The sequence below is a fragment of the Trematomus bernacchii genome, unplaced genomic scaffold (genome assembly GCF_902827165.1).
Source record: "Trematomus bernacchii unplaced genomic scaffold, fTreBer1.1, whole genome shotgun sequence".
Taxonomy (NCBI): domain Eukaryota; kingdom Metazoa; phylum Chordata; class Actinopteri; order Perciformes; family Nototheniidae; genus Trematomus; species Trematomus bernacchii.
This window is the reverse complement of record NW_022988043.1, coordinates 21,355,745-21,381,477: the sequence shown is the minus strand read 5'-3', so window position 1 is coordinate 21,381,477 and position 25,733 is coordinate 21,355,745. Positions and strand designations below refer to the sequence as shown.

Below are 25,733 nucleotides of genomic sequence, written 5' to 3'. Positions count from 1 at the left end.
GCCGTCTGGCAGGCGCTACCGCAGCATCCGGACTAAAGCCACCAGACTCAGGGACAGCTTCATCCCACAGGCCACTCTTGATCGTACATTCGGTTTTCCTTTTCCTGCAACTTACTTGCTCCATTTTGTCTATTGTTCTATTTGATTGTGTTACGATATCCGATAGGACCCAAACGCAGGACACGGCAGAGTGTTGGAAAAAGGTTTATTGTGAGGTGGAGGAGCGTGGAGAGTAATCCGGTTGGAATGATGACTGGTGGCGGCAGGTGATGGTAACAAGGCGGCTGGAGAGTGATCCTGGAGCATAAGAGAAACAGATGAGAAAAGTATTCCGTGTACAGAGAAATAGCTTAAATCGGCTAAGAAGGCTGAGAGTTACCACTGGGGATTAAACAACGATCTGGCGCTGACATGTTGTGGAGCCTCCGCTGATATACCATTAGTAAATGGCTGAATGGGAATCAGGTGTGTAAGGCTGATTGCAGCAGGTGGAGATTTGCAGCAGGTGGAGATTGAGCCGGGAGCCAGGAGTGACAGCCACCACGCCCACACAGACAGGGAAAGGGAACACACACTCACAAGGGAGGTGGCTGAAGAGTAGAGCCACCACAGTACCCCCCCCTTAAGGGACGCCTCCAGGCGGTCTACCAGGTCTACCAGGGTTATCACGGTGGAAGTCCCGAACCAGGGACGCGCCCACGATGTTTCGCCGGGGAACCCAAGACCTCTCCTCTGGACCATAGCCCTCCCAATCCACAAAATATTGGAATCCCCTTCCACGGCGACGAACGTCCAACAATCGCCTGACGGTGTAGGTTGGGTGATCATTGATGATGCGGGGGGGTGGGGGAACACTCACTGGAGGAGACAAGGGGCTGCTGGCAACAGGTTTCAACAGAGAAACATGAAATGTCGGATGAACCTTCATGTGTGGGGGAAGCTTGAGTTTTACTGCAGATGGGTTGATAACTGAGTCGATGATGAAGGGGCCGACATAACGTGGCGTGAGTTTCTTCGACTCTGTCTTGAGTGGGAGATCTTTGGAGGAAAGCCAAACACTCTGACCTGGTAAGTAGTTGGGAGCCGGGGTCCTGTGGCGGTCTGCGATGAGGCAGTTGCGGGCAGCGGAGCGGAGCAGGGCGGCTCGGGTGTCCCTCCACACCTTATGACAGCGACGAAGGTGGGTCTGAACGGAAGGAACAGCAACCTCCTCTTCCTGGGATGGAAACAGGGGTGGTTGGAAACCCATGGCACAATGAAAGGGTGAAATACCTGTGGCTGCATTTGACAGGGAGTTGTGGGCATATTCGATCCATGGCAGATGTGGGCACCATGACGAAGGGTTCCTGAAAGCCACACAGCGAAGAGCCGCCCCCAGATCCTGGTTGGCCCGTTCCGTTTGCCCATTCGTCTGAGGATGATATCCAGATGACAGGCTCACTGATGCTCCCAGAGCCTGACAGAAGGCTTTCCAAACGTGGGAAATGAACTGGGGACCCCGGTCAGAGACGATGTCGGTGGGAATCCCATGGAGTCGAACAACATGATTGACCAGAAGATCTGCAGTCTCTCGGGCTGTGGGAAGCTTGGGAAGAGCAACAAAGTGTACCATCTTGGAAAATCTGTCCACAATAGTTAGGATGATGGTATTTCCTTGTGACAGTGGAAGTCCAGTGACAAAATCCAAGGCCACATGCGACCAAGGACGCCTAGGTACCGGCAGCGGGCGAAGCAGGCCAGAGGGAGATTGGTGGGAGGACTTGGCGCGGGCACATACTGTACAGGCAGCAACAAAGGCCCTGGTGTCTTGAGCCATGGAAGGCCACCAGAACCGTTGTTTTAGAATAAACAGTGTGCGATGGACACCAGGATGACAGGAGAGACGGGAGGCGTGTGCCCACTGCAGGACCTTGGAGCGAACAGGGGTAGGCACAAAAAGACTATTAGCTGGGCAGTTACCTGGGTTAGGTTGCGCCCGCTGAGCCTCCTTAACCAATGACTCAATCTCCCAGGTAACAGCCGCCACCACGCAGGAGGCAGGCAGGATAGTGTCTGGATTGGCAGCTGGTCCTTCGGAAGCGAACTGGCGAGAGAGAGCGTCCGGCTTGAGGTTCCGTGACCCTGGACGGTAGGTAAGGGTGAATGAGAAGCGGCCGAAATACAGGGCCCATCGAGCCTGACGAGAGTTAAGGCGCTTGGCAGATTGGATGTACGCCAAGTTTTTGTGGTCTGTCCATACAATAAAAGGGAGCTCGGCTCCCTCCAGCCAGTGCCTCCACTCCTCTAGGGCAAGTTTGACAGCCAGCAGCTCTCTGTTACCCACGTCATAGTTCTTCTCAGCTGGAGTGAGGCGGCGAGAGAAAAATGCACAAGGATGTAATTTTTGGTCTCGTTCCGAGCGCTGGGAAAGAACTGCCCCTACCCCGGTGTTGGAGGCATCGACCTCCACCACAAACTGGCGAGAGGAATCAGGGTGGATGAGCACAGGGGCAGTGGTGAAAAGTCTCTTTAGCTCCGAGAAGGCTGCATCGCACTCTGGGGTCCAGAAAAAACCAGTTGTAGGGGAAGTGAGTCTGGTTAAAGGGCCCGCCACTCTGCTGTAGTCTCTGATGAAGCGCCGATAAAAATTGGCGAAACCAAGAAACTGTTGAAGCAGTTTAACTGAGGTTGGTTTGGGCCACCCCGCCACCGCTTGGATCTTCTCAGGGTCGGTCCTAATCTTTCCTTCCTCAACGATGTAGCCCAGGAATGAGACTGTGTTGACATGGAATTCACATTTCTCCGCCTTCACAAAGAGTCTGTTTTCAAGGAGTCTCTGCAGCACCTGCCTGACATGGATAATGTGCTCCTCCTTGTTACGGGAGAAAATGAGAATGTCATCCAAGTAGACAAAGACTGACCGGTTGAGGAGGTCACGGAGCACATCGTTCACCATTGACTGAAAAACTGCTGGGGCATTCGTCAGTCCAAAAGGCATCACCAGATACTCAAAGTGACCGAGTGGTGTGTTAAAGGCAGTCTTCCACTCGTCCCCTTCACGGATTCTGACGAGGTGGTAGGCATTGCGGAGGTCCAGTTTGGAAAAGATGGTGGCTTCCTGGAGGGGTTCAAAGGCGGAGTTAATGAGGGGTAATGGATATTTGTTTTTTATAGTGATGGCATTGAGACCCCTGTAATCAATGCAGGGCCGCAGTGAGCGGTCCTTCTTGGACACGAAGAAGAACCCAGCACCGACCGGGGAGGAGGATGGGCGGATGACACCAGCAGCCAGGGAGTCATGGATGTAACTCTCCATGGATTTTCTCTCAGGGCGAGACAGGTTGAACAGACGTGAGGAAGGCAGAGGGGCCCCGGGAAGGAGGTCAATGGGACAGTCGTAGGGTCGATGAGGAGGAAGAGAAAGAGCTCGCTGTTTACTGAACACCTCTCCTAGGCTATGATATTCCATGGGGACAGATAACAGGTCAGGCGGCTCGATCTTGGGTGGTGGAGCGGCGGCCTCTGCTGGCGGTAGGGCAGACTGCAGGCATGAGGATAAACAAAAACAACTCCAACTAATGATTTTGCCAGTTATCCAATCAATCTGGGGGTTGTGTGTTCTTAACCAGGGATGACCCAACACTATGGGAGCATGAGGTGAGGAAATAAGGTGAAACTGAATAAACTCACGATGGTTTCCAGACAGAATGAGGTTTACTGGCTTGGTGCGGTGAGTGACTTGGGCCAGGAATTGTCCATTTAGAGCATTGGCATTAAGAGGTGAATCCAACACTTCGCAGGGAATTCCTGCCTGAGCTGCAATGTCAATGTCCAAAAAATTCTCGTCCGCCCCCGAGTCCACTAAGGCGAGCAGGGGTAGTGACTGTTGGTTGCAGCAAAGAACGGCTTCTAGCTGCGTTCTGGGTCGGGGGTTGAGAGAGGAGGAAGGGCTCGCCAGAATCCCCACAGCTAATGACGAGCCTGACCTTTTGGCAGATTAGGACAGGAGGAAACTAGATGACTGGTTTGGCTGCAATAAACACATTCCCCAGCCTGGATCCTTCTAGCCCGCTCAGATGGTGAGAGGTGGGCCCTTCCCACTTGCATGGGCTCATCTTCGGGGGGTGAAACCGAGAAAGGAGTCGGAAAGGATCTGGAGATTGGGGCAGTGGCAGTGCCAATTCGGGGATCAAGTGAGGAGTAGCTGGGATTGGGGTGACGGCTATTCCTATCCCTGCGTCTCTCTCTGAGGCGATTATCAATCTTGATAGCTGTGGCAATTAAATTATCCAAGCTAACTGGATCATCCCTAGCAGCTAGCTCGTCTTTAATTGCTTCGTTCAGCCCTTGAAGAAAAACATCTTGCAATGACTCGTTATTCCAGCCTGAGTCAGCAGCAACTGTTCTAAACTCAACTGAAAATTCGGCTACACTACGGGAGCCCTGCCGGAGAGAAAGAAGGCGCCTAGAAGCGTCCCTCCCCCGTACCGGGTGATCAAAAACTTTTTTCATTTCGGAAATGAAAGTATCAAATGATAAGCAAATGTGTGGCTGGCTCTCCCTAACGGCTGTAGCCCAATCTAGAGCACTCCCCCTCAACAGACTCATGACATATGCTACCCTAGCCCCATCTGTATGATAAGTACTAGGCTGCTGCTCAAAGACTAACGAACACTGGAACAAAAAGGCTCTACAAATACCCAAATCTCCAGCGTATCGCTCCGGTGTAGGAATAACAGCCTCTCGTAGCTGATGGAGAGGTGCGGCAGGAGCGGGGGAGGAGCTGTCGGCTGTGCAGCGGGCTGCGGGGGAGAAAACTGGGAGGTGAGCAGTTCCACTTGTGTGCCGATCCTTTGCACGTTAGCGGAGAGGTTCCGGAGAGTCTCCACAACCTCACGGAGAACCACGTTGTGATGCCCCACGAGAGCACCTTGATTGGCCAGGGCTTGGCTGAGTTCGTCCGTAGTCTTGGACTGGTGGCCTGTGTCCGCTGAGTCCATACTGGCCAGATCGTTCTGTTACGATATCCGATAGGACCCAAACGCAGGACACGGCAGAGTGTTGGAAAAAGGTTTATTGTGAGGTGGAGGAGCGTGGAGAGTAATCCGGTTGGAATGATGACTGGTGGCGGCAGGTGATGGTAACAAGGCGGCTGGAGAGTGATCCTGGAGCATAAGAGAAACAGGTGAGAAACGTATTCCATGTACAGAGAAATAGCTTAAATCGGCTAAGAAGGCTGAGAGTTACCACTGGGGTTTAAACAACGATCTGGCGCTGACATGTTGTGGAGCCTCCGCTGATATACCATTAGTAAATGGCTGAATGGGAATCAGGTGTGTAAGGCTGATTGCAGCAGGTGGAGATTTGCAGCAGGTGGAGATTGAGCCGGGAGCCAGGAGTGACAGCCACCACGCCCACACAGACAGGGAAAGGGAACACACACTCACAAGGGAGGTGGCTGAAGAGTAGAGCCACCACAGATTGCATTGTTTATGTCTTTTACTTTTATGTTAAGTATATCATGTTGCTTTGTTGAAGGATGCTCTGACCACTTTACGCTTATCCTACATGACCTCCATTGGCTGGCTGTCAAATACATAATTGACTACAAATATTACTCACCACTTAGAAATCCTAACCATCCCTACCCTTAGCCCCAGGTCAGCCGTTTCCAACTGGAACAACCTCCACAGTCACATCCAAAAAGCAACCTTTCATCTTCTCCTTTCAATTGTCTTACAACTTTGTTTTATTTGTTCTTTTTTTTCTTTAGTTGCTTGTTAAGTCTCTTCAAACATTGGGATTAGTGCTATATAAATACCATGTTTTTTTAATATTAATATCATTACTGTAGATATTGTGCATATGACAAATAAAGCCCTGAATTTGTATGGTGTTATTTGTTAGGTGAACTCCCTCTTGACACTGGAGTACTGTTCCCAAACCACTTCCAGTTCTAGCTCCGTGCTAGTGCTTTTTTGGTTTGTAACTATTTCGCTGTTTAGGAACCAGTTGCTTTTCCACCGCCCAGAGCCCGACTGCTGCCACTTCGTGACCTCACTGCTTATGTTGCTTATTTTCTCAGCAAGGCCGCTACCAACAACAAGAATGGGTGCTCATGTCGCTTTTAATTGTACGAAGCCCGATGAAATAGAAAAACGGTTTCCCCAGCTGTATTCTCTTCTCCAGAGTGCAGTGGTTCATTGTTAACCAGAGTGGTTGAGCGGTGTTTGCTGACTGTTGGATTGACACGCTGCTCGTCCACTCTGTCCCCACCTGCTGCAGCAGCCGGGCCCTGTCCTCCTCCATCAGGCGGACTTTGTCCCTCTCCAGCGCCGCCCGGTGGTCACAGTCCTGCTGCAGCCTCCTGCTGCTCTCCTGCAGCTCCCTCTGGGTCAGATCGTGTTCGGCCCGCAGCTCCCTCTGCAGCCTCTGGGTCTGAACACACACACACACACACACAGTCACACACACAGTCACACACAGTCACACATAGACACCACTGTGGTGCATTTCTAGGTAAAGGCAAGTAAGAGGTTGATAATAGCAAGCATCCGATTGATATATTTATTGGATTCATGGGATATTTGTGGTATCAATTCAAGATTTGGTTCACTAACAAGACGTTGTAATTCAGGAGCAATTAGGATTTCTAAAAGAAAGAAGTTAACCGGTACTGCTGGTTAAGCTCATCAATATAATAATATTCAGCTTTTCTTTGTCTAATGTGACATTGTGACAGTAAATAAAAAGATTGTGTCACTACTTTCAGATACTTTATAGACCAAATAATTAATACATTTATCTATAAAAAAGTTTGCGGATGAAATGATTAATATAAAAATAATAATAATTGCAGCCATATATCTAATAAAAAAAAGTAGCAGGATTAATTAATTGTGTATATTTATATTGTATTAATTAAAATGTTATATTCGATAAAACAATGTATGATATGAAATTGTTTATATTTGTTTTTTCCATTCTTAGACATCATTTTTAAAGATCTCTTTTATCTTGTTATTATTTCATGTGCAATGCCTTGTTTACATGCTGCTGTGACGGAAACAAATCTGGATCAATAAAGTATATCTAAACAAATCCCCACGCCCCTCTGAGAGATAATTGGTTAAAAAGAACACAATGGTGCTCTAGGAGGAGATTCAGGTGATAAGGTAACCATTAGCCAATCACCAACCAATACCTTGGTTGGTGATTGGCTAATGGTTACACAAGCCAAAACATCGTTATGACATCACAAAGTGGCCAAAATCTGATCAGCTCATTTTCAGACAGGTTTTTATATAAATGGATCAGGACAAAAAGTGAGAGAATCTTTGTTCCTGAAACTTTCAGAGTCTCTTTCCACAGAGGGGACACATGTTGATGTAGAAGAAACATGGAAATGTGGATTTTGCATAATAGGTGACCTTTAAATAGATTTTTGAAAAAGCTGTGTAAACGGTCAAAGTGAGTCTGACCTCCAGCTCGGCCTCAGCCAGCTGCTTCTCTCTTTTCTCCAGATCAGACAGAGTCTTCTGAAGCTGCTCCTCCAGCACGTTATACTCCACTTCCTGCAGGCAGAGGGAGATTTAGGGAGAAGGCCAGAGGAAACATGGGCAGTCATTATTAAATTAGGATTTAAGTGTCCCATGAGTCTGTGTGAATATAAGTACTCACAGTATGTAATGTGTGTGTGTGTGTGTGTGTGTGTGTGTGTGTGTGTGTGTGTGTGTGTGTGTGTGTGTGTGTGTGTGTGTGTGTGTGTGTGTGTGTGTGTTAAGGTGTGAGCGCTTCACCTTCTTCTTGACCAGAGCTTCTCTCTCTCGGTCTCTCCTCCTCCACTCCTCTGCCAGAGCCTGCATGTGGCTCAGCTCCTTCTTCCTCAACTGAAACAAACACAACAGGGTACTTATATCACACTGTTCAAATACTCTGCTAAAAGAAGCCCTGCCATCAAAACCTTACTAAAGTATGAAAGTATGATATATACGTTTTTATGTTGCATTTGCTGCTGTTAATGTTTAAGGCGGTGCTCATATTAAAGGGGCCCTGTTATGCTCTGTGGGGTTTCCCTTTCCTGAAGTGTGTTAAATAGGTTTGTGTGCATGTAAATGGTGTCTGCAAGTCACAGTCGAGGCTCAAATTACAAATATGAACCTGAAAATGAGCATAGTGTGTCCTCTTTAACTACTGTATACACCGTTAGGTCCACAGAAACACATCATATTCAGTCATCATCATATGCTTTGTGGTTTTCCTGTGATAACCATGTATGTCTAAAAAGGTCAACCTTTCATGAGTTTCTCAGAAAACAGCCCTGTTTCCATCTTTGTGACGTTGCTTTTAACAGCTGGTCCAAGAGTCTTTTTCAATTGTTTATTTAGCTCAGAAAGTAGGTGCCGTCAGATGGTTGTAGTGGAGTTAGATGTAACGTCATAACATAATAAGTAGCATCAAATGAAAATACTGAAGTAAAATAGACTCAAGGTTTTACTATTAACTAAGTATATTTACTTAGCACTTGCAAGCAACATCTTTGTGTTTACCTAATGTTATTTTTATATTGTATCTAATAATTGTACTCTTTTATATCCGGCCTTTTCACGGTTCCTTTCAGTGTTGCGTGTACCTGATCATCGAACAGGTCCTCCTGCTCCTCCTTCCACAGCTCCAGCTCCAGGGCCGTGCGGTACTCCAGAGTGTCTCTGGGGGCCAGGGGGCCCAGCGGGGGGACAGTGTGGTTTGGAGCAGCAGGGTGGGAGGGCGGCTGTTTGGGGACTGCAGGTTGGTCCTGGTGACAGAGGAGGATTTATAACAGGTCAAATACCATCACAGAACTTCACATAAAGGGCGACTACAGTCAGAGGTCACTTTATGAAGTACACCTGTTACCGTAATCCAATACAAGAACTCATTCTCACAACACATCCATTATTTCTAACTTTACAAAAGTGAAAATGTCCACGTTTTAATTGACAGTGTGAGAGATGAATGTAACTATTATATATATCATTCAGGTTAAAGTTCATCTCAACATTATTAGGTTAGATGTATTGGATTACATCACGATTCAGTATTCTCTAGAAGACATTTAAGATCATGTTGAAACCGTCATCCATGCATCCATTAACACTAGAGTAGATTACTGTCCTTACCCCTGTAAATACCCCAAACTCTGCTGCAAGGTCTTTAAAGGGCCCATGTCATGCTTTTCCGGTTATTACCCGTCCCCTTGTGTGTTATGAAGGTTTGTATGCATGTAAACGGTCTGCAGAGTCACAAACCCTCAAAGTACACCCTGTAGCGAGTAAAACTCTAACACAGAAAAGACCTGTCTATGCTGCCCCAGAACACTTCGTTGGAGATTTCTCATTTTCCATTGTTTGCTTCCTGGGCTCTGTGATGTGTGAACACCCAAATCAACAACAAATGACCTGATTGGCCCAAATGGACCAATCCGCAGAGCTCCTCACACACCAGGATCCCTTGGCTAACTAACAGGGAGTCCCATTGACTTGCATAGAGCTCCCTGAACGCTGGTAATAGACGAGTTGGGATGGCGGAGAAATTCTCTCTGCAGACCCATTCTCACAGCGTTATAAACCTTTTTCTTACTCAATATCAAGCCACACTTATTGTTTTTACTTCGGCTGTGAGTGTTTGTGTGTGCTCAGGATGAGTTTCGCGCTGTCTCGCTGATAGCACACTGGGCTCACAGGGAGGGGGGGCAGGAGCTCCAACAAGCCGTTTAGGACACATACTATACAGAGATGCTGTATGAGAAACCAATGTGAGTTTGGAAAATTGCACAATATAAATCTATTCTAGTATACCTCAACAATGGAATTATGATCCGTAGAAATGGCCATGACATGGGACCTTTAAACTCAGGCTCACTTTTTTAGAATTCCTTTAATGTGATTTTATTTTTGTTTTATCTCACGTGTTATATCATTGTTTAGTTCATTTTGTTATTTTCTTTTCTGTTGGTGTATTTCTGTTTTATGTGAAAGAACTTTGTAACTATGTTTTAAAAGGTGCTTTATCAATAAAGTGCATTATTATGGTTATTAGATTGCATAAGTGTACCAAATAAACAGTTTAAAAACCTTGTAAAACTGTGACCAGATATCAAAGTTATTTTACATAATCCTGATCAACAGGATAAAAAAACTAGTTTTGAGGAAAACTAAGAGAAAAACAATAACAACCATCTTGAGTCAAGGTGTTTTGAGCCTCTTTCAGTTTTAGTTTTTTTTGCAGTGTTTTTAGCAAATGCTGCGCATGTTTCGTCAAGTTGATGAAGATGTTTCTTCATTTGCATTTGTTTTGGCACATTTGTGTTTTTATTTATATTTGCATCATTTTTTAAACTGCAGCGCGTTTCTCATAAGGTACGTGTTTTGGGCCGTTGTGTAATGCGTTGTGGCCACCGTACATTATTTAAAACTTGTTTTTTATGTCTGGAATTAGTTTGTTTTTGTTGCATTTGTGGAAGTCGTTTTACATCTACAGATTACACATTCACAAAGTGGTTGTTGATTTGTTCACACAAATAATATTGAGACAAATCTACCTCCACAACACACATCGTTCCCACCTGTGAAGAGTCGGACACGATGACCTCTCTGGCTTTAACCAGTCCCAGGTCCTCCAGTGTCGCCATGTAGCTCAACTCTGCCACCTTCTCCCCGGGACTGAAAGAAAGATAAAAGTTGTTGTAACATTAGTGAGCGTGCACCAAGTGATCAGCGTGTCAGTCAGTGCTGCTTCCTACCGCTGTGCTGCGACCACAGGGATGCGGTCCTGGTGAGTTTGTCTCCAGCTCTGCTCTCCGGAAGACGCCCGCAGTCTGCTCCTCTCCGAGCTCAGCAGGTGGGACAGCTGGATGGAGGCTTGTCCTATCAGCTGGTCCCTGCTGGTGGAGTCTCTGTGCCAAACCTCCACCACCAGAGGAACCCTACAACACACGATGAGTTCAGATACCTTACACTGAAATGCTTCCACAGCAGCTCCATTTTTTATATTCAGAGACAAAACTCAGTCTTACAGCACCATCTGCTGGACCAATGTGATTTTGCAGCTTTAGTCAATTTTCTTTTTAAATATTTGTTTTTCTCTTTCAGTCTTCAAATGAAGCTGCTTATTACATAAATGACAAGTTTTGTTGTAAGCCAATAAGATGTTAAGTTAATGATTGTGCCGTGCCTGCTGATCCCAGAACAAGTTGCTAAAACACTTTTGGGATTTGGTACCCAAAATAAGAATTTAAATAATAATCTTGTATCAATACTTAGAAGGTAAGTGATTTGAAAAAGACATGAGTTACATTCAATGCCGAAAGCAGAGCAGCTCCGGACACAATGTTAACATGTAATGTAATAAAGAAAAGAAAACTGAGAATCCAACACATAAGAAATTAATTAGTGCAATAATAAAAATAGAGTGGAAAAAAAGAAAATATATTTGAAAATAGAATCAAATCAAATGTAATAGCGGAACAATTATGTTATTTGTAGTGTTATTTTTTTACTTAGTTTACTTTTTGGCATGCGTATATGTAAATGTCGACCTGTTTACATTTCTGGCATAATGTACATTTGCTTTTTGCACCTTCACTTTTTTTATTTGCACTCGTTCCTACTTTGCATCTGCTGCAAAACCATTTCCCTCAGGATAAATACAGCTTTATATTATTTAACTGCAGAGCAGATTTAAATAAATCAGATAAAAGACTAATCTGATACAAAAAACTGAGTCAAAATAAAGTTGTCATTGTTGTTGGGATCTAAAAGCAGAAGAGAAGTCTTATCTTTCTCAGTCCTCACCCAATCAACAGGTCAGCACTTTGCATGCATATACTGTATTTACACAATTTAAGCATTACGTTTTGTTTACGATTCTGGTACCTGAGGAAGGTGTCCTGCAGTTGTTGTGGCAGAGTGGCAAAGTCGAAGGCGCAGTAAGACTGAGGCAGAGACGCCTCCATGTTCCTCTGCAGCTCCACAGGAGGGTTGGTCATGATGGGAGCAGCACTGCCGAAGAACTGATATGAGTACCTGCAACATAAAAACACCAATACACATTTTAAAGAACATGTAGATGTTTTTAACTTATGAAGTGGATATATCTACATTTCATGGCCCACAAGAATTGTCCAACTCAAAAAACTTCTTAATGCAGCTGAATATTCAGTTAAACGAAAAGGTCCAATAGGCGCTTTCACACCGCAGTACTTTTCCCACAAAGGTTCATGAGAACTCTTTAGTTCTCGTGAACTAAGTTCAGATCGCGTTCACACCGGAATAAGTCCCTGAGGGAGGATTAGGCAAATTAAGCCGCTGACGTCACTTCTTCTTCTTCTGCTTTGGGTTTACTGGCAGGCCGCAAACAACTTCACGGCGTATACTGCCACCCGAAGTCCCCGGCCGGAAGTCCCCGGAGTTGGGGACTGGCTTCAGTAGAAGCTGCTGGGAGTCCCAGCAGCTTCTACTGAAGCCTTCAGAGTAAATCACCAGAACGCCGACACCTCCTCATCTCCACAGCTCCCATGTTTTCTTTTGTGTTGCCATAAGTTAGTCTCTCTGCGTTTGTGCGCTGGGCTAATGCTAATGCTAATAATGCTAATGCGAGGATAATAAAATGGCGGCTTCACAAACCTTTTTGGGAGTTTTACGGGGCGTGGTTTGCATTCCGCCCAGCCAATCAGACATAGGAACCTTTTTCTCCCACGGAAGTACCTGCTCTCTAGCAGGGACGGAAAAGGGGGTAAAAAGGTTCTCATGAACTCATTTTAGTTCCGGCTCTTTTTGGTGTGAACGCGACATTTCTGAACTATATCGGAACTAAAGTGGGAAAAGTACTGCGGTGTGAAAGCGCCTAATGTCATTCAAAAAGGCAAAAATATAATTTTCAAAACAAAGAAAAACGTCCAAAAAGGAATCGATCTCAACGGCAGCCGAGTAGGGAAAAATACCAACATACTAAAGAGCATCAGCGTATGTAAACCAGACATTCCTTTACATTTGTGGAGGTTTTACAAGTGACCTGTTATCATACCAAACAGGTTCTCTGGAGACAGCTGAGATTAGGATGAAGTCTTTCACCTGAGTGTGACAGCGATGGGGTGTGTGAGGCTCAGGTGTCCCAGGCTGCGGAGGTCCAGAGAGAAGCAGTAGTGATGGGCGGAGGGGGGGATGGACACTTTGGGAGCAGAGACGCTGACGGATGAAGCTCCACCTTCTGCTGTAGCTCCAGCTTGAACCTTCAAATCTGCCGCTGGGCACATGAACAAATTCAATGTTACTTGTTGGGGCAAGGGATGGGTTTGGGCTATAGAGTGTTGCAGGAAGGAGTCCTAAAACCTGGAAATAGTTAGCATTTTAGGTCTTCAGGTTCCCTCGTTTTTAAGTCAACAGTATTTTGAACTTGTTTTAAGTTAAATTCCTGAAATAAGGAAATAAAATACGGAATTATTTACCCCACTGGGGAAGCTTCTATGCTTCATAGCTTAGCAGAAGCTAACAAGTGACTAAATGAGACTGTTAAACGCCATCAACTCCGAACATAAGCCGCCTTTAGCTAAGTGGTGGTGATGTGTTATTGTGTGGACGTTAGCTTTTTACTTTGCATTTACACTTCAAAAATCGCAAAGTTGTGTCCATATAGTATGTGGAGATTATCCTGCTGAATACAATTGTACGTCATAAAGGTGTGTTTGCCACAGAGCTTATTTCTGCAATATTTCGTATTCCACCAATAAATAAAAACATCGTTTTTTGTCAAGGCACCCCTTGTGATGCTAACATCATGGTGCGGGTCTGCCAACAAAAATACGTCATCACTACACCACAATTAATATTGGGACTCTGTTGGTTATTTAGGGTGTGTGTGTGTGTGTCACTGAGTAACTCATTATACCTGCACCTTAATCATGCGTTTTGTTTGTCACAGAGAGGGGAAATGTAAGGCATCGAGAAATTCCTTTCTTTGGACTGGTATTGCAATTTCTATATGATTCACAATATTAATAATAATGACTATTTTCACATCATCATTCTCACGATCATTCAATAATATATTTAAATGATCATGATGTGATTATTTAAGAGGATTTGACCAGATAAAGATATTTTATTTAGTACAATATGATTTTTAGGCTGTGATATCTTTGCAGAACCACAATCCTTATTTCAAAAATAATATTTCCATATATTTTCCTGTAAGGTTAAGATTAAGATAAACTTTTATTAATCCTTGAGGAAGAATTCAGTATTTTCACTCGTGTTATTTTACAATTACACACCACCGGGAATCAGTTGAGGGTTCGGTGCCTTGCTCAAGGACACCTCAGCAGTGCCCAGGAGGCGAAGTGGCACCTCTCCAGCTACAAGAACACACTCTGTATTTTTGCTTCTATCAGGACTTTAACCGACGACCCTTCGGTTCCCCAACCATTCCCTACAGACTGAGCTACTGCCGCCCCCCCAAATATGGCACCTCCTGCTATTTGAATATTGCCCTAACCCATATTACGATTATGATTTCATTTAGATTCATTGTGAACCCCTGATACACAATTGTTTATTTTTGCTTCATGTAGGCTATGGATATTATTTTGACTTTATACAATTAATAGAAAGTATGCGGTTATTATTTGTATTTCTGCTTCTTCTTGCACTATTTTCATTGTTTCATGTGTTATTTATGTCTGGTAGATAAGATTTTCATTGCCAAAATTACACTTTATGACAATAAAGCCGTTGAATCTTGAAACTCACGAACTCTGGCTCTCTTTTAGGGATAAAGCTTGTCAGACAGACCTACCCAGCGGCTAAATTGTTGCTGTGATCGTCGCTACAAAATGATTCTTTGATGTGACTTCTTCAGTGGTATTTACAGCCTTACCTTCCAGCTGTCCCGCCTGCTCTTTGCCGCGTTGAAGCTCCTCCAGAAGACTCTCTGCTTCGCTCTCTGTATGAGAGGACGGCGGAGGAAGAGAAGGAGGACGAGGAGGAGGAGAGGCAGGAGGGTTGTGGACCGGAGAGGAGCTTCGAGGTCTCCTTTGTGCAGCAGGAGGAAGAGAGGGAGGAGGGATGGAGTGGGTCGGAGGTCCACTTCCTTCTTTATTCCCTAAAGACTGGAGGAAAGAGAGAAGTAAATATGATGAAGAGTAAAGCCTTCTGCACTGACAAATATGAAAAGATTCTCACTTTAAAGATTCTTTACTAATGTGTTGGAAGGCTAGCCAATACGAGTGTTTCTTAACCCTCCTATTGTGTTCGTTTCCCCCCCTTACTTTGGTGTTCGCGGTCAAATTTGACCGGTCCTGTTTTAACTGCTATCACATTAACACAAAAACCATTAATCATCACCAAATGTCATTTAACACCCTTTCAAACTGTAAATATTGTATCAGACTACTGGTATACATGAAGAACTGCAGTAAATATACAAAGAATAGACACTGAACATGTATTGCGTGTGCCAGGTGTGATCCATGTGGGGGGGATGGGCACATAAGAGCGGGAAATGTGTCAAGTTGTGTGTGTGTGTGTGTGTGTGTGTGTGTGTGTGTGTGTGTGTGTGTGTGTGTGTGTGTGTGTGTGTGTGTGTGTGTGTGTGTGTGTGTGTGTGTGGTGTGTGTGTGTGTGTGTGTGTGTGTGTGTGTGTGTGTGTGTGTGGTGTGTGTGTGTGTGTGTTGTGTGTGTGTGTGTGTGTGTGTGTGTGTGTGTGTGTGTGTGTGTGTGTGTGATCTGATGGTTACTAATTCCTTTTCTTTATGGCGGTCATTTTTGCCCGGGAACAAAGTTGACTAAATCATCCAAAATTCAATGAAAGTGGTGATCAGCAATTGTATATGTTCAAATGTCTACTGTGAAGGATATCATAAAGCCTTAATGCAATCGAATGTAAAACAAAAAAGTTATGATTGATGAAAGACAACAGGAGGGTTAAAAAGGTATTTTGTTTGTGATTCTGCAATAAAAGACTCCTGTAGGGTTTAAAAGTTAAACAAATAATGTCACTGGGTAGTTGAGTAGATTGCAACAATCAGATAGTCAAACTATCGAATAAAAAAAAGTCAAATTCATTATCTGTTTAACCCGATTACACAGTTACTTTTTGTTGTGTTTGCACAAAGGGAAAACAATGACTATATACAGGTTACTCTGCATTCAAGTACTTGTAATGTAGTGGTGTAAAAACACCCCAAACTATAAATGATTCTATCTAAGGCCCCGGCTCCACGAGGACAAATACGGCAAAACGCATCGGAGTAACGCAAATGCAACCGCAAAAAACCTTCCGTCCACACGCAATATACACCGGATTGTGTCAAGCTCCACGAGACGGCTCCGTTTACATCCAACCGCTGGAAAAGCTGCAGTACATATGCCGAGCCTGTACGTGGCGCTGTAACTTCCTCCACAAAAGCAGCAACTTCCTCCACAAAAGCAGCGAAGAAGAATGGTTGTCATGGCTGCACTTCTGTGTATTCTCCGCGGTGGGGGCCGACAGAACCGGGCAGAGTTTTTCGCCGGTCAACGTGTGTTAAAGTTTAAATCTTCCGGACAAAATTATAAAAGTGCCGGTCAAAGGTCTTCATTGTTATTTATTGAGCTTTAAAACAAATGAATAACGACGATATAATGATATATAATCATCAAATACATCTCTTTTTCCTCTCTTCTGACAGCGTCAGTGTCTGTCTCATGCAGCAGCTGATCCTGTAATGAGTGACCCGACAGTAAAAATGAACATATTTATAACTAGTTTAGGTAGTTTGAGAGGTAATTAAAATAGCTAAGGGTGATGATCTGACTTGAACTGTGTGTTTTGCTCCCGCTGCATCACAGCGGCAGGAGCTGCGTGTCTCCGTCCTGTCAGATTAGACTTCACTCGCGTTTATGTCCATATCGAGATAAAGATAAATAATCTGAATTCAAGGAGGAGCTCCTGTAGATGTTGCACAAAGAACTGTAGCATGGTCAGTAGCGACTGGAGCACGATAGCAACCCCGCGGGGGAGAGGCAGGGAGAGGCGGGGCTATGAAAACGAATGACCGTATAGGCGACTCCACGGCCCCGTTGGACCCCCCCAGAGCGCTCTGTTCCCAGATCTATCCACCTTTGGACCCGTTGTCGTTTGCGGGGTCTGTTTCTACGTTTCCCTTACGGCGTCGTGGAGCTTAGAGGGCTATACGCATGAGAAATATGCGGATTCAACCCGTTTTCGTCCTCGTGGAGCCGGGGCCTTAATGACTGTTGAGGGAAATTCACCATAGATGAGGTACAGATACTCTTCTTCACACGTTCACACGCCAAAGCTAATGTTTGGCCACAAACAAATGACATTACTGTCACATGACTTCTCCTCACCATCACTAAGCTAAAGGGGCTTAATGTTCAGGGTGCTGTTGTTTAGTCGTTCTTTAAGTCACTGAGATCTCTTCAAATGTTCCTGGTCGGTTCCTGGTTTAAGGACTCATTCCTTCACCACTCTATTGGGACATGTCAAACTAAATGACCTTATTAATTCACTTCATTTAAAACACTTGGAATACCTGCTGTGAGTCCACATAGCCTGAGTTTGTGTACCTGTGGTGTGACATCCTCCCTCCTCAGGGTGACAGCCACCCCCACAGTGGGCTGCAGGTCGGGGGGCAGAGCCGGCAGCGCCTGTTTGGTACGTTTAGGAGGCTGGAGGATAAACGCTCCCTCCACCGTCGCTGCCTTGTTCTGCAGATCCACAGACACAGCCGCGAGAGCCGAGAGAGAGACGTCTGTGCTGCCCAGGGAGTGATTCCCACAGCACAGGTACACCTGAGGAGACAGGAAGTTATGATGACACATGGCCAGGAACAGGATCATCTCACCTCCTCCATCACCATCTCCTACGCTGCATCCACAGCCAAGGCCAAGGGCCCGGGACCCTGATTCTTTAATAGATTCTTGTATAGGGGCCCTATTCTGCTTTTTGGGGTTGTCCCTTTCCTGCAGTGTGTTAAAGGTTTATGAACGAGAAAAATAAAGCACCTTTTTAACATTAAAACATTTAAACTTGTCACAGAGTAGAGGCACAAAATACAAATATGAACATGGAAATTAGCATAATATCTCCTCTTTAAAACTCTGATATATTGGACATCATTTCAAAAGAGTAAATTGCGATATTCTCATTGTTCTTAGTTTATTTGTGTAATTTATCATTTTTGCAAACATTTTTCTTATTTATTTTAAATATAATTGTACAGTTGTTGTATAGTAGTTTTAAATGTGCACCTTTTTTACAATGAATTGATTTGACTGTTTATGTATGCATCATCGTACACCAATGCAACTTCCTTGCAATAAACCATATTTTGATTCGGATTCGGATTCATCTGACATTTCAATCTCACCTGTAAAGGGGGTTGCTGAGACAGGAAGGTCTGCAGGATCTGTTTGCTGCTGCGGATGCGCACAGAGGCGCGCTCCGGCTCGAAGTCAGGGCTCAGCAGGTTGTGGAAGGGCTCGCTGGTGATGTCGTTCCCCAGTAAAGAGTAGTAGAAGAAGAACCCCGATCCCTCTGCTGACAGCTTCAGAGTGCTGGGGATCAACTGTGGGAAACAACAGGAAAGCACATTCAGTGTGTTTGTTGGTTCAAACTATGGGATAAAGGGGTGTAGGAATGAGTCCTAAAAGCCAGAAATGGGTTAGCTTTTTACAACGTCTGGTTCCTTCGTGTTTTTGGTAAGATGCCTGAAAAAAGATCTGTGGTTTACAAACTTTACACTAGCTTAATAGATTTTCACGTTTAGTTTTAAGACATCAAATACATCACTAAACTCCCCACTGGTGAAGGTCAGAAGTGTTTTGTTTCTTAAAATGACTAAAGAGGTGTAATTTGGAGTCTGTGTCTTCAGTGTCTTTCATGACACAACGGAGGACAGACTGGCAGAGGTGAAAAGTTAAAACAATAATGTTTAAACAACATTTACCACCCGAGATGTTCTTTCGTTTTCAAAATATCATCAATCTGTGAATTTCAACACATTATATAAAAGAAACTTGTTGTTAGGGATAGGTTAGGATTAGCTCTGATTGGTTGGCAGGCTGGCTCTGTTGTGATTGGTCAAACGCTTAGAGATGTACCTCCCCTTAGTATTTCATGCACAATGTGTTGGAGTGCTAGCCAATAGCAAGAGTTACATAGTGTTACATGGTGTCACTATATTACTGAAGTAAACAAAGGAGTCCAAGGGAGGTTTCTCAGCAAGGGGGGAGTGTGTGGGAGAGAAACTCCCTCTGGAGGGAACGCAGGGATTTCTGCCTTTGCAGACCATTAACGTGCACAAAACCCTATAGAACACACTACAGTAGAGACAGAACAGCAGGCATCCGTCAGCTTACTTTATTCTTATACGTGAAAAGAGAAGTTCGAGCGAAAACAAGCAAGAAAGAGTTTCCGGCACAGAAAAAGGAGTGCTTCTCTATTTTTCTGTAATTACATTATCTGGATTTGTTGTCCCGTGGGAACTTAACCTCATTTTGCCTAAACAAACAATAGTATAACAGCTCAGAGGTCAGGGGTCAAAGTGCTGTCCTTACCTGTTCTAGTTTGGTAGCAAAAGCCACGGTGACGGACAGGACGAACATGTCACCGCAGTGATCTGCAGGTCCCACCTGATGGTAGCCCTGGTCTTGGATCAGTGTGGCCTCCAGCTTGTCAGGCAGCATGGCAGTTACTGCAGGAGAACCTACCAGAGCAGAGCAGCACATGATTTACAAGGAAGGACGAGAACAACTAGAATGACAGCCTCAAGGCTGCATGTCTCCACCAACCAATCAAATTACAGTTTCATCCATGCCTGTACAATATCCTAAGTTCATTATTTTATCCTATGGTGTAAAATGGTCTTAATTAGCATATCTCCAATTATGTAAATGTGTGTCGCAAGGTCACAGTGACCATGAACCATCGGAGAGTTTAAAGAGAAAGTACCAAGTTGCAGCATTAACAGCACATTCACTACAAAGATTATTTCCAAAGTGAAACATTGTTAGCTTCAAAAGGAAAGAATTTCCCAAATTGGGATCAATAAACTATAAATCTATCTATCTTACTATCTATGTTAGTTTGAAAAATATATATATTTTTGGTTTTAGTAGTACTAAAGGAGCAAAAGCACTGCAGTTTCAAAAACGATGCTGAGTTAGTCTGTTTCATTATTGGCCAACTATATACTGTATCTGTATATCTGTATATCTGTATATCTGTATATCTGTATATCTGTATATCTGTATATCTGTAGACAGAGACAGACAGCTTGGCCAGAATCCCCAAAACAATGGAACAATCAATTGTTATCAATTTGGATATTCAGCTAAAGCGCTCTGAATTAGGGGAGATGTGCTGTATGTAACAGAACAGCTGACCTTGTCGGGGCGGGGCTTTCTTGGCTTTGAACCTATCAGGAGAGGGATCGGAGGGCTTGGTGTCGCTCTCCAGCGCCATGCTGAGGAAGAGGGCGGGTCTCTGTTTGGTGTATTTGCTGCTCAGCAACGGATACCAGCGAGGGTCCTGACAGAACAAAACGTTTACTTTATTGTGACTTTCATCACTGATAGTAACATGTCCCAAAGAGAGAAGGAGAAGAGGTTCACCTGTTTGACCTCCTGTACAGAGCGGAGGTCCAGCACGATGTAGCCCACGCTCTCTTTCTTCTTACTTACAGAGTCGATGGCAAAACACTGGAGCTTGATGGGAGTTCTCTGCAGTCTGCGGGACAGAAGAGGCTTCATTACACAGTTTGGGGTTTATGCATCTTTACAATATCAAACTCAAGAGAGGGAGAGAGAAGGTTAACACGTTTACAATCATTTCAAAACGTGAAAACGTAATTTTATTTTGTGTCTTTTTTGCTAACTGATAGTATTTATTTGTGATCAGCTGTTCATCCTATTTTACGTCTTGCTTTTTGGGATCATCTCCCTTTATTATCTTGTTCTACTAACTAGCACTTTGTTTTGAATGGTGACTATTATTATTATTATTAATTGTATGGTAATTATTAGAATATACAGAGTGAAATTATTATTTTCGTGTAGGATTTGTAGCATCTAGCAACAGTGATTGTACCATATTACCATACATAAACAGCAGGCAATCAAAGTTGGTACAATCAGTAGATTAATCAATGAATCAAACAAGAAATTATTTTGCATGTTTTTGATAATCGATTGATCATTTAGGTTATTTTTCAAACTAATGTAACAACAATGTTCTCCTTTTGCTTGTCTTAAAACAACTGTAGGAGTGTGATATACATTGGTGTATAGACCAATCAATTAACTAAGTAAAAGGAAAATGCAGATTCATTGATAATGAAAATAATCTTTGAGTCGATAACCTTTTGTCACTCTCAATCTGAAAAATCTTTAAAGTCTGCTGACACCAAAACATAAATCTATGTCAATAGTTGAATTATTTGATCAGCTTAGTAAAAACAAACATGACATTACAGTACATGTCATTTAACAATAATACAATTTGGAAGCAATCTGAAGCAACTTGCCCAATGACACTTCATCATGCTGACCCTGAGATAATTGTTAGATAGTGAAGCCTATTTCCCGCCCTGAGCCACAGCCACCCAATTGAAAAATCAGTTGAGTGTGGTAGAAATGGTTGTTGTGAAAATGTAAACTAGCATGTAGGTAGGTGAGACCTGTGCTGGTGCAGCGTCCTGCGGTCGAGCTCCCAGGCGAGCTCCGTGCTGAAGTGCGGCTGCTCGCTGTGCTCGGCCGGGTCTGTGGCCAGCTGCTCGCCATCGAAGCTCGCCTGCACCACCAGACTGAGACGGGGACTCTTCGGGAATTGGCGACCTGAGTAGGAAAATACATATTAACTTTCTTTATAGTTTATACATACTTTACTGTGTCTGCTGTACACTGCTAACATAATATTACCCACCCAGATACATTAAGGTTAAGGTTTTAATGGTTTTGCACAATTTCACAATACACAAACATAACAGATAACAAATGACGAGTGCAGGAAGAGGCAAAAAACCCATTGGGCTTATTTAAAGCCTCTACCTGAATAATGATAAAAATCACAATTATATATAAAACAAAAGATCAATATATCAACAATTGCTTAATTTCAATAAAAAAATACATATACTATACTAAAAATGTTAACAAAATAACACTATATAAACCAGGCATCATACAGTGGTCAAATAATTTTTGAAGGTATTTTTTTAAGCAATGCAGCGAGGAACAGCTATATGTTATGGTTGGAAGGCAATTCCAGATCTTTCCCTAAAACGGATGGTACATTGAGATGAGACACTTAGGGGGGTGGAGATTTGATGAGTGGCGTGTTGCATAAAAATGAAACTGTGACATTTTCTGAAGTATGTATTGAAGTGCAGAGGGATGATCCCTTTTCCTGAGTATATTTTGTAAATACAAACACAAATTTGATAAACGTTGATGTCATAAACTGTACAAATCTGAGGACTGTTAAATAAAGGAGCAGAGGAGATATGGGACTTTGTTGCAATCCTTACGAAGCGTTTCTGGAGGGACACAATTTTATGGAGAGAATTTGGGAAAGATCTTCCCCATACTATATGAAAGGTATGGAGGAATTTGACTATGATAAAAGAATAAGAAGACAGTTTGACGGGACAAAATGAGTCACTCTCCTTATTATACTAGTTGATTTATGAATTGTTCTACTCCCCCAGTCAACATTTTCTCTCCAACTCAAATTATCATTAACAATAACTCTCAGGAATGTGTTACTTGAGACTTGAGGCATATCAACAGACTGAATTTAAACTTTAGATGAGTCCTTGATGATATTTTGCCACTAAAAACAATAAAGTTGGATTTCTTTATGTATTATGACCAGTCATGACTCGGTCTCATAAAGCTTCCTGAGATGGCTCGCAGCATTATCTGGTAAGCAGCCACTTTGGCACAGCATTTGTATAATATCATTTTTCTGGGATGCATTTCATATTGAGGTTACACAAAAGGGATAGAAAGTTGTCAGGTTAGATTACTTTTATATTGTCATACTTAGATTATATTACTGATTACATTTTTTACAGGTAAATAGTAAATGTATTGTAATACATTTATGAAGCACAGCTCCCAACCCTGATTGAATAAGTCTTCAGGTGTTTAGCCTAAGTGAGTTTCTACTTTTGAAAGCCTATTTGACGAATAGATGCGTAAAAAGATCTAAAGAAAAAAGTATACTCAAGTCGATCTACTCTAAATTATTGTTGCTTCTCTTTCCCTACTGGGAAATGTGCAATAAAATGTTTAAGGCTCCAACTAACTAGCAATTTATTCGACTAATCGTTTGGTCTTTAACATGTCAGTAAAAGTAAAACAATGTCCCTCCTAGTATCTCAAACTCCAAGGTGATGTATTTAAACGTTCTGTTTTGTGGGCACGAAACCATAAGATACTTACTTTAAAATCATATGTAAGTGATTGGATTTTAGGCTGATTTGTCCTTTTACTGTAATAAATGGTCTGAATGTGGTGCTTTGACAGAAATTACAGTCTCTAGCTTAGAGCGTTTTACCGAAACAGCAGAGACAATGCTTAAGGTTGGACATGCTACATATTGTATTATTATTAATAGTAAGTTGTATACAGTAACACACATTTACTATTGTCTCACACTGGTAATTGATATTGTAAATTGTTACTTAAGAAGATAACTGTGTTCTTACCTTCAAGGATGGACACAACGATAAGAAGTTGGTCTGTCTTCGACATGATGACATTTGTACAACTTTCACGGGACGCAGTTATCCAAACTTCTCTTTACACTGTCGCTTATGTCAGAAAACAACTTTTGGGCATGACATTTAAATACAGCAGAGATTTCATTTGTTTATTTGGACGCAGAGTGTCCGTTGAAGGCTGCAAACAGCCGCTCTGTTGTCAAGCTTTGGCGCCACCCATTTTGTTTTAAAAGCGGAAGTGATGAAGGAGACGGTTGCCTGTTCGGCGCATGGTTCGGCGCCCCTGCTGGTCGGTTATGGCTAGAAAGGATCCGTCTTGTGTAAACAAAGAGTTTGCAAGTCACGTGGCTGAATGTTTACGTTTGGCAGGCAGCCTTTCAGTTACGATCGTTAACATCAGTGGGCCACAGCAAATTATGGTGAGAAGCTAAACTATCTATTAATTATGTCAATTACAGCGAGTGAGATTGTTAAAATAGGGTGTTAGCGGTCTTGCTGTTCAAAGAAGAATGACAACACTGTAGATCACCAACACTATGGTTTATTTTTTATTCACAGGCAAGTCAACGTTGTCGCAGTAAAAGTCCCAAGATAGCTCCTGGTGCAATAAAATGTTCCCTTTCAGTGTTTTACTATTATATCTGATGTTTCTCTATTAATATTGCTGCTGCATTAATGTGTTGCATGTTACTACTGATGTGTTTACCTCCTTTATATCCCGTTGGGTAGTTTAATCTGCAGCAATGCATCATATTCTATAAGATCATTTGTAGCTTTGTCTTTGTCCTGTGTCCACGTATCTTTCAAAAGTAAACTTTTCAAGAATTCCTCCGAAAAACAGCTGTTTTCAGCTTTGTGACGATGCATTTTCCAGCTGATCCAAGAGGCTTTTTAAACACCTTACTTGGCTTTAGAAGGAGGGGAATTTTCTCAACACATAAAGGAACACTTTATCCTTCAGTTTATCACAAACATTCAACATCAACATTTGGAGATACGTGGTTTTCACTGGACAGGAAGGGGATGAAAAACTGTAATCTAAAAAGTAACTAAATGTAGTGGAAGTAGTATACAATGGAAATACTCAAGTAAAGTACAAGTACCTTGAATATGTACTTAAGTAGCCTCGGTATTAGAGTAAATGTACTGACTGCTTTGTGTACCAATATCTCATATTGAGAGGCAAACTAACAATGTAACTAAGGATTGTGTATTTGATTTATTGATTTAGCTATATGATGATTTACTAAAATAATGAAAAGTTCCAACATCTAAATCAAAATAAAGTATGCAAAAGTACCAGACACAGGAACAGTAAATATCAGACTGACAGACAGCTATACTGTATATATTGTGTATATATATATAGATACAATTGTATATATTAATATCTGTACATAGTAGTCAATGTTTATGTTTATTTCATTCAGCTTTGTTGTCCTTGTTTTTAGCTGTTGTTTATTTATATGCAAGTACATTGAGAGTTAGAAAAAACAGTCAAACTCCTTGTATGTGTACACACTTATTTGGCCAATAAAGCTATTTCTGATCAATCTGAATTATTTCCCCATGTCATTTTAATACAAAGCTATTTTATGAAGACCTGGGTCAGGTTATTATTTTTCTTCTTTCCATTAAGGTTTTAATCTCCACTTGTCCCCAGCAACCATTCTTTCCTCTTTAATTTGTCTCATCACTACTATTGTTAGACGCAACTGACATTGCACAATTACTACTGAAACTACCAGTAGCTCTTGATTCGCTTATTTGATTCAGCACTAACATTGTTTCACCACTAGCATTTTGTAGTTTATTGACTGAACATTAGTAATCTGTCTCTGTTGTTTGCATTTGCAGTTCTGTGTGACATCCTAATTTGAAGGTTTTAATAATTAAATGAAGTCATGAATCGAGTTCAAGGTTAAGATCATCTTTATTATCCTAAGTACAAAAATGAACATACAACATTAATATAACAGTAACAAATAAA

General features: G+C 42.8%; 1 protein-coding gene across 2 annotated transcripts in view; it reads right to left on the bottom strand.

The window, feature by feature from the left end:
* LOC117472957 (centrosomal protein of 120 kDa) overlaps positions 1 to 23,953 on the bottom strand; it is a 37,337-nt gene extending 13,384 nt beyond the window's left edge. For both annotated transcript variants that reach the window (XM_034118417.1, XM_034118418.1), the window contains exons 1-16: positions 23,729 to 23,953; positions 21,695 to 21,851; positions 20,631 to 20,745; positions 20,403 to 20,547; positions 19,575 to 19,723; positions 18,386 to 18,583; positions 17,583 to 17,807; positions 14,890 to 15,121; positions 13,089 to 13,260; positions 11,892 to 12,041; positions 10,760 to 10,942; positions 10,583 to 10,679; positions 8,612 to 8,773; positions 7,779 to 7,868; positions 7,461 to 7,553; positions 6,256 to 6,417 (exon numbers count right to left, since the gene is read on the bottom strand). In XM_034118417.1, the coding sequence (XP_033974308.1) occupies positions 6,256 to 6,417; positions 7,461 to 7,553; positions 7,779 to 7,868; positions 8,612 to 8,773; positions 10,583 to 10,679; positions 10,760 to 10,942; positions 11,892 to 12,041; positions 13,089 to 13,260; positions 14,890 to 15,121; positions 17,583 to 17,807; positions 18,386 to 18,583; positions 19,575 to 19,723; positions 20,403 to 20,547; positions 20,631 to 20,745; positions 21,695 to 21,851; positions 23,729 to 23,774 (2,376 nt within the window). In that variant the 5' untranslated portion in view covers positions 23,775 to 23,953. The remainder of the gene's footprint in view (positions 1 to 6,255; positions 6,418 to 7,460; positions 7,554 to 7,778; positions 7,869 to 8,611; positions 8,774 to 10,582; positions 10,680 to 10,759; positions 10,943 to 11,891; positions 12,042 to 13,088; positions 13,261 to 14,889; positions 15,122 to 17,582; positions 17,808 to 18,385; positions 18,584 to 19,574; positions 19,724 to 20,402; positions 20,548 to 20,630; positions 20,746 to 21,694; positions 21,852 to 23,728) is intronic.
* Positions 23,954 to 25,733: the final 1,780 nt, after the last annotated feature.